The 16,011-nt window shown below is 44.5% G+C and overlaps 2 protein-coding genes across 3 annotated transcripts; one reads left to right on the top strand and one right to left on the bottom strand.

The window, feature by feature from the left end:
- Positions 1-1,210: 1,210 nt before the first annotated feature.
- On the bottom strand, positions 1,211-10,656 carry LOC119022162 (protein Wnt-7a). Of its 2 annotated transcripts, none has more exons than XM_037102754.1 (4): positions 10,609-10,656; positions 8,732-8,958; positions 5,951-6,222; positions 1,211-2,949 (listed from the first exon to the last, which is right to left on the bottom strand). In XM_037102754.1, exons 1-4 carry the CDS (start codon positions 10,623-10,625, stop codon positions 2,467-2,469), a joined length of 999 nt encoding a protein of 332 aa, XP_036958649.1. In that variant the 5' UTR covers positions 10,626-10,656; the 3' UTR covers positions 1,211-2,466. The 2 variants fall into 2 exon arrangements, with proteins under 2 accessions (XP_036958649.1, XP_036958648.1); XM_037102753.1 differs by lacking the exon at positions 10,609-10,656 and adding an exon at positions 9,639-10,248.
- Positions 10,657-10,730: 74 nt separating this feature from the next.
- On the top strand, positions 10,731-15,881 carry fbxw12 (F-box and WD repeat domain containing 12). The gene is made up of 10 exons (XM_037103554.1): positions 10,731-10,911; positions 11,023-11,060; positions 11,145-11,311; positions 11,409-11,533; positions 12,450-12,656; positions 12,739-12,903; positions 13,079-13,289; positions 14,288-14,469; positions 14,590-14,720; positions 14,873-15,881. The coding sequence occupies exons 1-10, from the start codon at positions 10,813-10,815 to the stop codon at positions 14,970-14,972; spliced, it is 1,425 nt and encodes a 474-aa protein (XP_036959449.1). The 5' UTR covers positions 10,731-10,812; the 3' UTR covers positions 14,973-15,881.
- Positions 15,882-16,011: the final 130 nt, after the last annotated feature.

Here is a 16,011-nt window from a genome sequence, read left to right as displayed (position 1 = left end):
CAAATAAGTGACACATATAAAGGACCCTTGAGATGTCAGTGTTTCTCTTCATTAGATAATGTGACACACAAAAAACCTAGTTTGGGTTTAACCGGAGCTTTTCGAGCAGCTGCCTTTTCTTATGCGCGAGTCTTTTGTGTCAATATTATGAAAGCTGGAAGCTTTTGTCAGACGGGGACAAGCCTCGGCTATTATCCCCTTCACGCCCTTTTCTCTTTATTCTGAGGGAGATTATCACTTCCAATGACACACGATATGGCTAATCTACTGTAAATCAAACCTGAACTCTCATGTGTCTCTGTTCTTCAAATGGAAAAGGGTGGAAGGGAGGTTTTTACAAGGGAAAAATGCCGATGTGGAAATGCTCTAAAGGAAAAAAAAAAATACAGCACAGGTGAAAACTTTACAGGCTACATTCGTCAATCCCGGGAGGTTATTGGGAGCAGGCTCTCCGTCAACACCTCGGGCCCCGTCTCCCCACGCCACTTCCAGGACCGATGAGAGTGGAATCCGTAACGACTGTGGGCTTTAGCATCGTTAACATTTCCCTGACATGTCGGCCGGCCTCTCTTGGAGACTGCCCTGCATTTTCTGCGCCGCGCTGGAGTTGTTGTAGCAACTAGTGGCCCAGGAGTGAATGAAGCAGATGTGCGAGTCATCTATCACCTGACAGCTCCCACTCCCCCGGCTGAGCAAGTCATCTCCGTGACAGTCTGCCCGGCCAGTCTCATCAATTACCCTGGTACCCTACCATTAGAGCACAAACACTTTTCTCCCCTGACACATTCAAACTGCTTCCCAGTCTGCAGGATGGGCCCTCAATTAAGCCCGAATAACTTTCCCCCTCTCAAAGGACGTCTCTCTTTTCGGCGTCTTTACCGCCGCACACATTGGACTTGGAGGATAAGCTCTTTGAAAACTGATTTAGCACCGCGGCGGCCGTATGTTTGAGAATTTGCATCCCTGCTTTATGACTTTATGATTGCCTGATGATGATGTAAACCACAATGGAGCCACAGTTAGATGAGATTTACTTTTATGTTCATTTGAAAGCGGAAGTGGTGACTCGAAAGGTTGACTGACTCCCATATAATGAGCAGCTGAGGGTACTTATGTTTTGAAGTTCAACTAATGCTTTGAGGCAAGAATATGTGAAGGTCAGTATTTATTTCCTTCAATTCTGAATCTATCAAAGGTGCAATATGGGAAAACAGCAACTCTGTTTTGTACGTAATGCCCCTTTAAACACATGATGTCAAGGACCAGCGTGAGACTCGATGCATGAGGAAGCAATAATGGAAAGCACGTCTCGTTAGTGTTATTCTGTTCCTGTATTCCATCAATAGTAGTCATGAAACGCAGTAAACACAGACGTTTGAACACAGACACATACAGACAGTTCCTATCACTTACATCATTACACAGCTATGGCAGTGACAGCAGGGGCCAACGTACATAGATCAGCTTTTTTCTTGCTCACGAGGATTTTAAAAACAGGTGTAAGGGTCAGAACGTGACACTGAATATGCAAAAAAAAAAAAAAAAAAAGATATAAATAAGACATTCATATAAAAATAGGCTTTTACAAAATATACTCTATTAACCAATATTTACCAAAAAAAAAAGTGGAAAATGTGCCTGTGTTTTTGATCAGTGAGTCGAGTCCTGTTAAGCTAAATCAGCTTGAAGTAAGCGTCGCCATTGAAGGCGGTCAGTAGAGCGTATACAGCCTTCTACCTCAACAAAGTGGGATTCTCTAGACTAGCAGCAAACAAGAGGGAAGACAGACTCATGAGAGGTTCAGAAGGTCAATGTGAGTAGCCTACAGCAGTTTCGTCTGGAATCTAAAAACATTATTCCAGGCAGATTCAAATCCAGTGTGTCAACAAGTTTTTGATTGCTTTAATACACTAAAAAAAAACAAAAAAAACAAACAAAAAACTCCCAACATTTAGTTATTTTTGATCCATAGTGGACAAAATCAGTAGTTTTTCCTTATAGAATAAATTAATATTAATTATTTTCATTCTCTAAATACAGTGTGTTAAATATTCCAAATGGCTGTGTCGTTTCGTCCGTGCACAGAGTGAAAAGGCTGCAGCAGGGTGTCCTGCCCAGCGACCACATCCACCAAGTCCGTTTCTTTAAATGTCAGAACATATCGTCCATATAGCTTAAAGTCTTGACATTTTTTATTTTTTTTTTGCTTCAGCGACTCCCGCCGTGGTTCCGACATCGCACCCTGACAGAAACGCGACAGTCCGAGAAGAGGGTTGAAGAGCTTTGTGTGCAAAAGAAATCGTGACGCCCCGTCTTCAGCTTACAGTAGTTCCTCATTGTGTGTGAAAAGGCCGTCGTAACAGCCTCCTTGTAAAGTTTGACTGCTCCAGTTTGTCCGTTAAGACGCAAAGACACTCACATACATCACACACTCACACACACACACACACTGTCCAATAAATATTCTCATTTGCATGTGTACACCTCTGTCCTCTCGCTGCAGGTGTTGCATTTAACGTAGCAGCACCACAGGAACTTGCAGTTGCACTGCCACACGCGAGAGTACTGGTGTGTGTTGTATCCCCGGCCGCAGCACATCAGGTCGCAGCCGCTGATGTGCTGCATCATTGTCTTGTTGCACACCCGGCCCTGTGTCCCCAAGCTCCCCGTCAAGGGATCCGCCTCACAGTAGTTAGGCGACTTGTCTATGTACACCAGGTCTGTATCCATGGGCTTCCGGTAGGAGTAAGGCTTCTTGATCTTGAGGAATTTAGGGCGCTTGTTGCGGCTGGCTTTGACCGGTTCCACGTGCACCGCGTGGGCATACTTCTCCTTGAGAATGTAGCCGAGCTCGCGGAACTTGGGAAGTGTAGTCCAGCAGGTTTTGGTGGTGCAGGAGCCCGAGACGCCATGACACTTGCATTCCAGTTGCATGTTCTTCTCCAGGATCTAGAGACACACAGAAACAGTATCGTAGTAACAACAAGCGACTGTGAAAACACAGCGGCGATGAGTGATCCTGACGCTCTCGTGAGAGGTCGATAACAGCCGCGCACAATTATTAAAACCGATTAGCGGGCAGTTTACGAGAATAATGATTTCACAGGTTTACCTGCTGAAAGACTGCGATAGGGTTTTATTTTATTATTTTCATACTTTCATGTATTCATAATTCATGCTTTGTCGTCCTGTCTCACAAAACCCTGGTGAGTCTCGAACTGCCCCGGTTCACGTTTCAGCAGGCATGTGACAAACGTGCAACTTAATAACAATGTGACTGACAAATACACTATTTGAGGATTAAATACAGCCCCACCACGTAGCTGTGTGATACCATACACACAGAAGCCAAAATAATGTATCAGATTTCAGGCTGTGTGTGTGTGTGTGTGTGTGTGTGTGCGCGCGTGTGTGTAGTTACCACACACAACATACAAATGTCAAGAGTGACTGTACAAGGCGCCGAGTGACTGGGATTACCGCTAAACCCTGAACCGATGACAATGAGAAGTGCCATTGACTGAAACTGGAATTTTCTTTAGCAACAAGGTCAATTGCGATTTCCCTTTAGCAGAAAAACGCTCAGAGCTCCGTCGTCTAAAAGCCACTGACGGCGATATTTATGCGTCCGTGTTCTTGGCGAGCAAACTGCGACAATAAAAACCCAAACACTGACGTGTGAACAAGAAGCAAGAAAACAAAAAAAAAAAAAGCAACTTTCCCCTGAGCTAACCACTTCATAAAACCCTTGGCTTCAGCTCCCTGATCCATCAGTTGTTCTGTGACCAACACTTGTGACAGCCTTTGTGTAGACGTCTTTGCGGCCGGGGAGCTGTTGAACGGCGCTCCTGCTCAGTGTCACTGCTTTTGATTAGCATAAATAAAGGTGGGGGGTGGGGGTCTATCAAAACAGAGAGGCTATTTATCAGCGGAGAGAAGAGAAGACGAGAGAAAAAAGCCGTGCAAAGTTTGAATCCGCGAGTGCAGTCTTTTCCCTGGGAGGCAATTTAGCTGTCCAGATAAGCCAATTTGAATTCATGGTCCTGAAACGCACGTAGAAAATGATCTACTAGGTACAATTGTGTGTGTGTGTGTGTGTGTGTGTGTGTGTGTGTGTGTGTGTGTGTGTGAGGAGGCCTTTTCAGCCAGTGTGGGGATAGACGTGTCGGCTGTGTGAATCAGGGGGATTCTGGCACGGTGAGGCTGGGGGGGCGGTGGGGGGGATATGAGTTAACTTGGGCAAAGCTGCTTCTTTATTCTTCCCTAACTCCTGCCTCACTTTAGCTGTTTGGCACATCATTCCACTCAATCTCTAACCTCTAGACTTACTGGAGTCTCTTTGTCACTCTGCAGTGTTCTGTAGCCATGCATGCACAAAAGCCACGAAATGAGCCGGTCGAGCCTTCGCGAGAAACATCCCCGCCTGCTGACTTTGTCTCATTTGCACCCGAATCCTGTTTGCTCAAGGTCCGTTTCTTTTTATGATCTAATACTCCTTTCTCTGTTAATTAAAAGTTTGTTATTATTCTGTCATCGTCTGAAGGATGGCCAATTGCACGCTGCGTTGAAACCTTAACAGGATGGAGATCCAGTTTGGATGCAGGTGGAGTGTGAACAACGTCTCCTCTATACAGCAGCAGAGACGCTCGGCGATGATCAAACCTAGTAACCAAACAGTAAACACACCTTTGCTGCATGTACAAGCACATTGCACCTGATGTGGGCCTGTGATGTTGGAGAAAATTGTGTGTGGGGTATGTCACGAAGGTAACTGTATACTGTCCCAGCGGTGCAAAGCTGCAAAGCATGGGGGGGAACTGGGCTAATGCCTTTTTGTACAGTGTCAATCTGTTTTCAGCGCAGGAGATCTGGGTTGTAATCAAACCCTGCCACTTAGTCAGCTCTTCCCATAAAAGCAGCCCTTTATTCCACTGCTTGTTCAATCTTGGCCGCGCTGCCCACATCTCTGGCAAGGTGCACCCACACCACATCACGGCAGAGACGGGTAACAGTGACTGAGGCCGGCCTCAGACAGGTCAAATCCCCGGTCAGACGACGATGATTAAAAAAATGACATATTGATGTCATGTTAATGAAACACATATAATATCTTGTAAATAAAAAAAATCAAATTGCTTCTACATAATTTCAGTTAATTTCCCTTCTCATGTTGTCATAGTAGATGGTGGTAATGTACTACACCAGAATTTAAACTTTGATACAATACTAATATAAGATAGAAATGATTCCTGAAATGTGTTTCAAGACGATGGTGAGAAGAAGAATGTCGGAAGGATCACAAAATATGATCCTTTTAATCCCTTTACTTTGGGGCAACCTGCACACAGTGCTGGTACAGAAATAGTCAGCAAACGCACACCAACACACTATGTTAATATCTGTGTCACCTTGGGTTGAACATCTGATTCTAGATCAGTTTTTTTCCTTTTTCATAGCCTCTTTTCGATACTACCAAACGTGGATATTTCATCTTGTTTCAAAGGTGCAATATGTAAAAAGAAAATGTGTTTTTTTTTTTTTTTCATTTTCCAAAATTAACTAAAATTATGAACAGAAGGAACAACGGTTCTAAAGTTAAGTCAAAAACGTCATGTTAGCATGCTAACCAGCTAGCCCCAGGCCTGAAAACCTCTTTCTCCCTGTGGTCAAAAGCTCCTGTGCTAGCGGCGCGAACACCAACAATCCCGAGGTTGTCTGGCTAACTGCATGGCTAACTGAGCTAACAGGCAGCCACAGTCATATTTGTAGTCACAGTTTTACGCGCAGTCTGAATAGATATCGGGATAGAATCGTTATCGTGAATTCTTCTGGCCATGATAATCGGCTACCGGCCCACATTCTGTCTTCACTTGTCTTCTGAGCCTTGGAGATGGAAACAAAACGAAATTCTGCTGCCTGACGAGACACAGTCACATTTCCGATCACTTACCTTGCGTCCCACCTCGTTGTTATGGAGGTTCATGAGCGTCCTGGCGTTCTGTTTGACCTCCCGAGCGTCGATGAACACTTTGGAGAAGCCCAGGCCGTAGCTGATGTCTGCCGAGCAGCCTCCCCACTTCCAGCCCTGGTCCACGCTGTAGAATCCCTGCTTCTCCTTGTCGCAGCTGCAGTCGCTCAGGTTGCCCTGCGTGCAGGCCGCCGTGATGGCGTGGGCCACCCCTGCTGCGATGATGGCGTAGGTGAACGCAGCTTCTTTACTGCCTAGCAGAGAAGGAAGAAAACAGAAGTGATGAATAAAGTGCTGAACTGAGATATTTTGGAATAGAGAATGTTTTGGTGTTTTCTCCTCTAACTTAAGGGAAATATGTCATATAGAATAACAGCATGTGTGCTTACATCACACTCTTCCTGGCATATCACTCAAGGTTAGCAGTGTTTTGAAACCTGACCTGGAAACTGTCCTGCCCGTGAACCAAAATGGCCACCGGCGGTATAGTCAACAAAGCAGTATGAATAAGAGGGTTGTCGGCGAGGAGGGGCTATTGATCCGCTCAGAAAACTGTCACATTCTGTGCAAACTCATAAGGCGCTGACACAAGAATCTTCATCCTGCCGTTATCTCGCCCAAGTCCAGCTGACAAATCATTTACACACACACGGAACTATCGACAAATAGCTAAAGGGACTCATGCAGACCGATCCAGCTCTCAAGTCGAACAGTAAACCCAGGAGAGAGACTACAGAGAGGAAATCTGACGCTGACAAGGCAGCAAGTGATCACAAGCCATAATGTAGTGAACATCCATGTTCACAGACCAGATCAACATGGAGTAGCTTTTTAATTTCGAGATCTGTGATTCATTATCACGCAAACAGGAAACTCCCAGCTGTAACATCCATCATATCTATGTGTAAATAAACTCCTCTTGTCTCTGTTTGTTCAAAACAAACACCAGATTTTTCTTTGTGCTGCCTTTCCTCCTGCCACCCGCTCCACTATGTGAGGCTGCTATGTTTTTGATAAACATCTTGGATGGGTGCCCTTGCCATTGAAAAAAAAAAAAAAAAAAAAAAAAAAAAAAGCTCATATTGAGGCATCAATTATGTGGACGCTTTTATAGACCTGATGGGCGCCGTGCCAAAAAAGAAGGTGTGTTGGTGCAGTCAGCCAGTTCTGACAGCACCGTTGTTAATTTTTCCCCTGCAGTTCTGAGTGCACGGGTTCACCGCAAGAGATGGAATGAATTCTTCATAACCTTGTAATGAGAGGTGGAAGATACAACAAAAAAATAAAAAATAAAATAAGGGGAGCCCCGTGTGAGTTGAGCCAGAAATGCCGGTCTGCTTGTTCTTCTGCTGCCGTGTTTGTTTCCCTCTGATCTGTGCAGAGTCCCGTGCCTCTTCATGTGGACCTACACCTTAGTGCAACAACAAAGTTCAAGTGCAAACACAGCCGGGGCCTAAGATGGCTCGACGCCGATGCACCTTGCATCACCCATGAGCGCAATAATATCAGCTCACTGGTCATTCTTCCACCGCCTCAAGAACAATCGCGAGCTCCACGGCTCCACTCAGCCCGGGCATCAACAATAGCACTCATTTACAGCCTTTGGCCTTTTTTCTGCGCTAAGCTGATCAGTGAAACCAATCTATTTGGTATGGCTGTCCAAGCTATAGACACAAACTCCTGCCTCGAAGACACACCGGCCGGGACTCTCGACGAGCCAGAGCCACTCATTCATAAAGGAACAGATTGTCAAACATTGGCTGTTTTCATTTCAGCAGCACGGAGGAGATAATCCTTTCTTTCCAACAGCGGCGGGCGAGATGGCCTCAAACAGCTGGTGCAAGCTACTGACCATTGTGTTTTTACTTTAGTAGTCCAGACCCGGCCCAGAACTTACATATATTAAAAGATTTTTATCAGAGGGGTTTTACAAATCCACCTCTGTGATGCTCACACTCAAACCTAATAGGTCTTTAATCCAATTTATCAGGTCATAGCAGCCACAATCCGAGCATCCCCTGACGCTCTTCCACTGCTCAGGGTGTCTCGGCAGCAGGGACACTGTTTTGAACTCATTTGTCTCTAATTTAGTACTCTCAGCTCCTGCTCTCCTCTTGGCTTTGCCTCCACTGTAACTTATACCCGTGGTAAGAGAGCAGCGTCCCCACAGTGAGAGCCACAGCACCCATCACTAGACAGGATAAAGACCAGTGAAAATGTGTCTCCAGAGACTCTGAAAAGAAAGGCTGCAAACATTCACAAGAGCTTTGTTACAGCACCGGCTCCAGATCCCTTTTATACGTGCTCAGAAAAGCCCCGCTCAGTGAGGAGACCAGAGCAAAAACTAGGCCTGATGTAAATGAGACTGGCTCCTCATGGGATGCTCCTTCTAGCGTGGGTGCGGATGACCGTTTAATGTGACGAAGAGGTAAGAAGACAGATGAACACACAAATACAAACAGATGCATTTGTTTTTTCTTTCCGGGCATCAGGTCATGATTTAACTTCACAACAGGACGAAATCCTGCAAATCACTTTGGCCACTGCGTTTTGTGATTATGACCTTTTTTTTTTGTATGGGAAAGCACAAAAGAACCAAAAGTAGACACTGTGCGCCTTTTACGCACAACGCGCAAAACACGCGTCTGTGTGCGAGTCGACTGATACACCGTGTTTACAGCTGGGAAAAAAAAGAACAATGTTTTTTGTTTGTTTTTTTAAAAAAGAAACTGTGATCAAAATGTTTAACAGACAGCAACATACCCACTTTCAACTCTTTTCCGAAGACGGTCCTCTCTCCAAGCGCAGAGCAGTTCCAGCGCCCGTTTTTGAACTGAAACTGACACTCGTTGATGCCCATTTGGGCTCCCTCTCCGATGACGATAATGGCATCGGGGCGACTCTGGCAGATAATCCGTTGTCTGGGGGCCAAACCGGGGATCTTGTTACAGATTATGCTCGCACCTAGGGCCACCACCGACGAAAAGCCACTGTGAACGGAAGATGGACATGACTTGAGAGACAGAAGCCATCGACCATTTGGATGTTTTCCTGTCTCATGTTGTCTGGCTATTTTTTTTTTTTTCTCAGAGTTTCCACAAACGTTTAAAATCAGATTCGTGCTCAACGTTTGGTTTAACAGATATTAATATATTTTTTATGTATATAACACATAACATGGTGGAAATAATACACAGTTTTTCAGGGTTATGATAGAAGAAAAATCTCACCCAAATCATTTGTTTCACTTTAGAATAGACTCTCGAACGTGCATCACTAAATCTGCATTTTAAAAGGCGACATTAAAGCTACTAAAGTTACTCTGAATTATCATGCCAGTGCGAGTTTTACCGACCCTCAGAGGTATAATGAAGGAAATGTCATTAAGTGATAAGGACGCAGTTGCCACGAGTCTGACTGAGATAAGCCTCCGCTCTTCCCCACAGCTTTTTATTATCGTTTATAAAATCGACTGCCTGCCCTTTTGAGTAAATATGGGATACAACAGGCGCCTTTTAAAGACTAACAACAAATACAAGTCTAATTCGTCGGGTATTAAAGGCTTGGTGTTTTTTCTTTCTTTCTTTCTTTCTTTCTTTTTTTTTTTTTTGGTTTGCCTTTGAGAGTAGCCTACAACACATTCGGGAGAAGTCAGAGAAGCGCAGCTCACCCAATTTTCAAATAAACAATCCCAAGACAAAGTAAAACTCTTAAAATCCAGCGTCGTGTTCTCCGACTCATTGCGGCCCGGCTCTCAGTTTCATGCAACGATCTGTGGCTGATGAGTAACTCGCTTCGCTTATTCTCCGATCGATCACAGCGCAGGTAACTCCAGAGGAACTCCAAAATGACGAAAAGCATAAAAAAAAAGGGAAAAAAGAAAAAGCAAAAAAAAACACAAAATAGCACACAGCTCGGGAAGCTTTTCTTTCTTTCTTTCTGTTTTTTTTTTTTTTTTTTTTTTAAGACAAAGTGCCGGCTAAGGTATCATCCAAACTCCTTTTACGTGGCCCCCTTTCGCTGGGCCCTCTTGTCATTGCGAGGGTGTCACAGGTAACCCTTGGGGTGAGCAAGTGCGATTATCTCGTTCTCACAGTTCCTCTACTACCCGCAGGTCTTGGCTATATATCTGGCTCATCTATCTGGGGCGTGTTCACAGGAGACATGGGGCCCTGCTGAAGAATCCCGCCAGGGCTGAATCTCAACACACACACACACACACAACACACATACACACACACACACACGTACGTACACGCACACATGCACGCTCCTCTGCTGTGTGCTCACCTTGACTGATCGGGGATGGCCTTATTATTTGGTTATTAAGTGGGTCAGCTCTAAACATTATATAGCAACGAGCTTCTTTTTTCTTTTCTTTTTTTTTTACTTTTATTTATGCTTCGCTCAAATTGATTTTCTTTTTCCTCGCACAAGCTGCAAATAAAGATTATTCAAACGAGATGCATTGATTTTGTTTTGTTTTTTAAAGAAGATACATGATGACCTCAGACTGAGTAACACTCCATCCATTCTGTTAGATAATGAGATTGTTTGTTTGTCTGTTTGTTTGTCTGTTTGTTTGTTTGTTTGAATTGCCACTTCTTGGTTTTGTAACGCCTGTGGTGGGTGCGCGCTACCTGCAGAGCGCCTCCATCCTCCTGGATCACCTCCCTTTTACAATGGCGACATCTGGTGGCCGCGCGGAGACTCTGCAGGGCTAAAAGCGACGCGAACCACGCCCCCCGCTTGACCCTGCGTTTTTTCCGTAGCTTTGCCCGAACTTGCAGTTGTTGCTGTTATTAACGTACAGAGGAGTAAAACTCGAGATTATCGACGTCAGGATGGACCTCCACCAGCCGCACCTGATCAGCGATTGCCTCATCCACGTCTTCACGTTCCTGACAGATGAAGATCTGATCAGCGCCTCCAGTGTGTGTCAGGTAAGGAGCGTCCAACTTGCGGAAGTAGTTAGCTCCTGTGCAATAAAAGCGAATGGTTGTTATGATTCTCAAAAGTGTCTGATTTGTGTGTGATTACACTTATTTTTTCAGGACTGGCACCAAGCTGCAGAGACTCCTTGGTTATGGAGGTGAGTATAACTGTCATAACGTGCGTCTTTTTCCTAACGAGTAGATAATGAGATTATAAACATCCAGCTCCGTGGTCCCCTCAGGAGGATGTGTCTGCAGCGCTGGACCTTCTGTAACATCGCAGTCCTGGGCAGTGAAGGTGTGGATCACTCCTGGAAGAGATACTTCCTACGACGCCTTCACCTGGAGATGAAGATGACGAAGGGACGCACGGGAGGTTACACCTGCAAGAGCCTCAGAGGACACACAGGTATCTCTCTCTCTCTCTCACTCTCTCCATCTCTCTCTCTCTGTGTGTGTGTGTGTCTTCTCTTCTTCATGTCCCTCATCTCATCTCCTGCCATTAGGCAGGGTGGTGGGGTTCGTGTACCTGCAGGAGAGCTCAGCTCAGCTCCCTCACCTCTGGAACGCCAGTGCCACAGTGTGCAGCGCCTCTGCTGATGGCACCGTCCGAGCATGGAACATCCAAAATGTCAGTGCAACAGCTTTTTATATCCATATGACTTTCATACAGCATTAACAGACAGAAGAACAGCTTTTACCCCAAAATTCAAATTCAGGTGTTACCTGCTCACCTTCATGCAGATGCAAATTCAGGTAAAGTTTTTTTTTTTTGTAGTCCACAAAACATTTTGTTCCAACAGCACTGCAGCAAAGTCCACCAAACAACTGAAGTGGACGTGGACCATAAAAAGGCTCCTCACGCCTCATCCATCACAATCCAAGTGTCTGAGGCCCTGAGGCTTCCGAGCAGATTTGAAAATACATTACTTACATCCTCACTGCACAGTTGAGCTCGTGCACCCACTTCAGAGGGGATGGGCGCTAACATATTTAGCTTTGTAGCTATATTGAAGATTCTCAGTTTTGAAATGTGTTTCTCGGATCAATTTGAGATGTCAGGGCTTCAGATGACAGGCTGTATGGAGCCATTGTACGTTTTCTTTCAGTTGTTTCTAAGAGAAGTCCCCATCTACTTTGGTTGTTCAGGAGAGCGGTGCGACGCTGTTTTGCTCTGAGGCTCCAGAAATGTTTTGTTGACCACAAAACTTCACCTGACTTTCCATTAGCAGCAGGATGAATAGATAATGACTGATTTTTTATGTTGTTGGGTGAACTTATCCTTTAAGTGTCAGGAGTCCTTAACATTCCATATTTAAAACATGCATTTCCAAGTATTTGTTTCTTCATTTTGAGATGCCACAAAGTAAACCAGAAGTGAAGGTGGCAGCGTTTGAATGTGGGCGTCATCCTGCGTCCAGACGTTCTACCTGCATGCGTTTGCTTTCTTTAATTCAGATTGTCACTGATTCAGCTCCCCCTCTTTGGTTGAATAAATGGCCACACCAAAGCATTTACCTGATGTTGCACCTTTTCTTCTGTCTCAGGGTGAACCCCTGTGGTGCAGTCCTGTGCAGAGTCCTTTGACAGGGATTGTAAGTGATGAGCAGCATGAAGTTGTCATCACAGCAGACTCCACAGGCCTCATCAAGACCTGGCAGGGTCAGACCGGCCAGGAGGTGGCCTCCTTTTCTGCCGGGTCTCCACACTGCACGTTACTACAGTACAGTGTCAACGACAACTGGTTTCTGACTGTAAATGTTCTCAGATTTTATGGTTTTGTAAATATAAAGATTTAAAATGTAAAGAAAAAATAACACAGTACACCTCTTCCAGGTCGGAACCAGTCAGGGGGCTGTGTGCACACTAGCCGATTCAGCTTTGGCCAAACGGTCCAGCGTAATGGTGTGTGACTCATTCAAAGTAAACACACTCTTAGTTTCACCTGACAAGAAATGGATCATGGCTGGAACCAAGGACAATGATGACTTAAGTCCAAAGGTATTTCTTGTTGTCTTTATGTTTTATTTCCTGCTCTGGTCTGTTCTCGCGTGCTAACTCATTACATCTGAGCAAATGACGCTGCGGGAGAGAAAAAGGTGTTTGTAGCTAAGGAAAAAAAAACGTTAACATTAAAGCACATTTTTTGGATTTCTGTTGTTTGGTCTGTTGGCAGGTGATTTACACTGAGAGCTTGACCTCTCCCTCCGAGGATGAAGATCCTCTGTGCCAGTCGGTGCCAGTCATTGGGTGCCAGGCTGCTGTCTTCATACCCACCCAGCCTGCCAGACTGGCCATCATCCACCACAGTGAGCGCCCAAACAACAAAGTCCTCTCTGTCTTTGATGTCAGCATTAAGAAGACAAAGTACAAGTCCGAGATACAGGGTGAGGACTGACATTAGTGCAGATTGACTTTAGTATGCTCAAAATGTGGGCCTGAGTCTTATACTGTTGCCATGAGAAAACTGCAATCAGCTGGTGAATCTCTCTTTGATATTACATTATTAACTGCAGATATTAAGCTGCTGGCACAGATTCTGCTAAATTTGATCCTATTCTCATCATGTGTTTTGCTTGTTCCCATCGATGGCTGGCAAACCAAAGCCTGAAGACCTTTATAATGCAGATAGAGTGAAGGGCAAGTCTAACAATCTGAAACCAAGACATTGTTTTATGTATTTTGGTGTCTAAATGACTAGAAGCTGTGATAAAGTGTGTTTTATGGTGACTGGCAAGGTAAAAAAGCTGTTTTTGTGAATTTAGTCTGGTGGCTTTGAGGAGAGCTACATCACATCTGTTGTTGGTTGAACAAAAAGGATCTTACTCTTTAACAAATATGTCCAATCTCTGTAGGGATCCCTTCCATTATGTGGCCAGACACTTAGAATAATAATCTTAAAAAAAAACTGCACATTTTTTGGGATGTAACTTTGGCAGGTACAGTTGTCCTCAATGATTATATGGCAATCTCTTGCATTCATGATCTACTGGACCAATTCCAAAAGCCAGCTTGTTAAGTTAATATTAGAAGATGTTCAAAAGGTACTACAAAATTCAGCAAAAAAAAAGGGATATAGGAATGTACTTGTGTGCAGTACACTGTAAAACATGTCATAATTAATGCAGTTATTGCTATTTTGACATTCATATTAAACCTGCAGTTGACAGCAACAAGTTCACACCTGCCCTCTGTGCTCTATCAAAAGCCAAACTGGGAAATGCAGTTTAATACTAACTGAAATAGATGTAAGTTAAACAGGTTGGGTAAAAGTAGATACACATAATAAATCCAGGAATCTAGTTTAGCGGTTTGAAGTGTGGATTTTCCCTAAAAAATGTAGCTGGCTCGTGATGGTCTGATTTTGACTCTCTTCTCATCTCAGTCCAGCAGGTGGGGTCCTTCCCCTTGACACTCAACACCAGGTCCTCACACGTCCTTTTAGAGGCCAAGGACAGCAACTGCTTAGTGCTGGCAGCTGACCAGGAGCTGTGGGTCTACTCTCTGAAAGGAGCCCTGCTCGCCAGCTTTAAAGAGCATACGCTGCCTATCTCTTCTATGTGTGTGGTAGGCTGCTGTTTTCTCCTCTGCAGTTCCAAAAAGAAAAATCCCCTTCAACCGTTTAAATGTTATAGGCTGCATGATAAGAGTCAAGTACAAGAATTTGTATTATCTTCGCATTCACAGGACAGCTTCCGTGTGGTGACAGCATCTCAGGACCTCTCCTTACGGGTGTTGACATGGAGAAATGACGGAGACCGTGGGCCAACGCTGGAGAGTCAGTACCACTTACTGGGAGGCTCTCACACCATGTCTAGGTACTGTGTGCTGTAGTGTGGATCTGCTTTAGCCAATTAGCATCAATATTTACCCGTAATGCAAACGCTTGAACACAGGTATCTGCTCTGCATCCTCACGTTGCCTTCATGGCCTAATGTTGGTACTTTGCCCTTTGTGCTCTTTGTTGTAGAGGGTTCACTCACGTCGCCTGCGACTACTCCAGCATCGTGGCCTCAGTCGAAGGGAAAGATGGGAAAGATGTTTTGAAAGCATATTCTTTCACTTCCTGAGCAACACTGCTCCACCTAAAGGACTGGAAGGAGGAACACTTGCTTTTATTATGAACTGCTCTTCATGTATGCTTGTGTCTGTGTTTACAGAAAACTGAATGTCACACTAATTGCAGGTGAGAAACACTTTTACAGGAAAGGCATTGCTTGTTAAGAAAAGCGAAGTCCGTATAGGTCTCCCTTATATATATAACTACAGTGTTGTAGTGGAGGCATGTCAGTGTGAAATGTGACCAGTCTTAAGGTATAATTAATTGTAAAATATATTTTGGTCCCTCGAGGCCTCATTACAGAAATTATTGCTTGTAAGTATCAAAGACAGGAACAATCCTATCTGCCTGTTATAGAAGCACTAAACTCATAGTTGTGTCCTATCAGCGTGTCTTAAAAAAAAACCTTGCTTGAACTGTAAATGAATTTTTTAATTGGCACTCCTCTTGTCATGCCTGTGTGTGGAGTGCACACAAGACTGCCAGTATCTGTGATAATGGTTGTATAACTTGGATTCACGTATGAGTTATCGTGCAGTAATGTACCAGGAAAGATGGGCGTTAAATTTTAGCTTTGATGTATGTTGGTGGATGAGAGGTTAGCCTAAATACCCATCAATGCATGGTCTGGGAAAATTAAAGCCAGCAGGCTTACATCAGTGTTAGCTTCTCCAACAGGCTTAAATCAATGTTAGCTTTTCCAACAGGCCTAATGTGAGCCTGAGGGAAAAGCTAACATTGGTGTAACACCCGTGTTAGCTTTTCTAACGGGCTTACATCAGTGTTAGCTTCTCCAACAGGATCACACCAGTTTCAGCTTCTCCAGCAGGCTCATACCAAAGTTAGCTTCTCCAGCAGGCTCATACCAAAGTTAGCTTCTCCAGCAGGCTCATACCAAAGTTAGCTTCTCCAGCAGGCTCATACCAAAGTTAGCTTCTCCAGCAGGCTAAAATCAATGCTAGCATTACCAACAGGCTAACACCAGCGTTGGCTTGTCCAAGAGGTCTTCAGAATTGAAACATATCAGTGGTGAGGCCCCTGTTCATCAA

This window comes from Acanthopagrus latus, chromosome 7 (assembly GCF_904848185.1).
Source record: "Acanthopagrus latus isolate v.2019 chromosome 7, fAcaLat1.1, whole genome shotgun sequence".
Lineage (NCBI taxonomy): Eukaryota > Metazoa > Chordata > Actinopteri > Spariformes > Sparidae > Acanthopagrus > Acanthopagrus latus.
This window is presented reverse-complemented; position numbering and strand designations above follow the sequence as displayed.

Coding starts and splice junctions, on each gene's coding strand:
- LOC119022162 (XM_037102753.1), bottom strand. CDS start 9,829: ATGCTTTTCGTCATTTTGGAGTTCCTCTGGAGTTACCTGCGCTGTGAT. Junction 8,959..9,638: donor ATTGTTTATTTGAAAATTGG/GTGAGCTGCGCT, acceptor TTCCGTTCACAG/TGGCTTTTCGTCGGTGGTGG. Junction 6,223..8,731: donor CGGAAAAGAGTTGAAAGTGG/GTATGTTGCTGT, acceptor CTTCTCTGCTAG/GCAGTAAAGAAGCTGCGTTC.
- fbxw12 (XM_037103554.1), top strand. CDS start 10,813: ATGGACCTCCACCAGCCGCACCTGATCAGCGATTGCCTCATCCACGTC. Junction 11,061..11,144: donor GAGACTCCTTGGTTATGGAG/GTGAGTATAACT, acceptor TGGTCCCCTCAG/GAGGATGTGTCTGCAGCGCT. Junction 11,534..12,449: donor GAGCATGGAACATCCAAAAT/GTCAGTGCAACA, acceptor CTTCTGTCTCAG/GGTGAACCCCTGTGGTGCAG.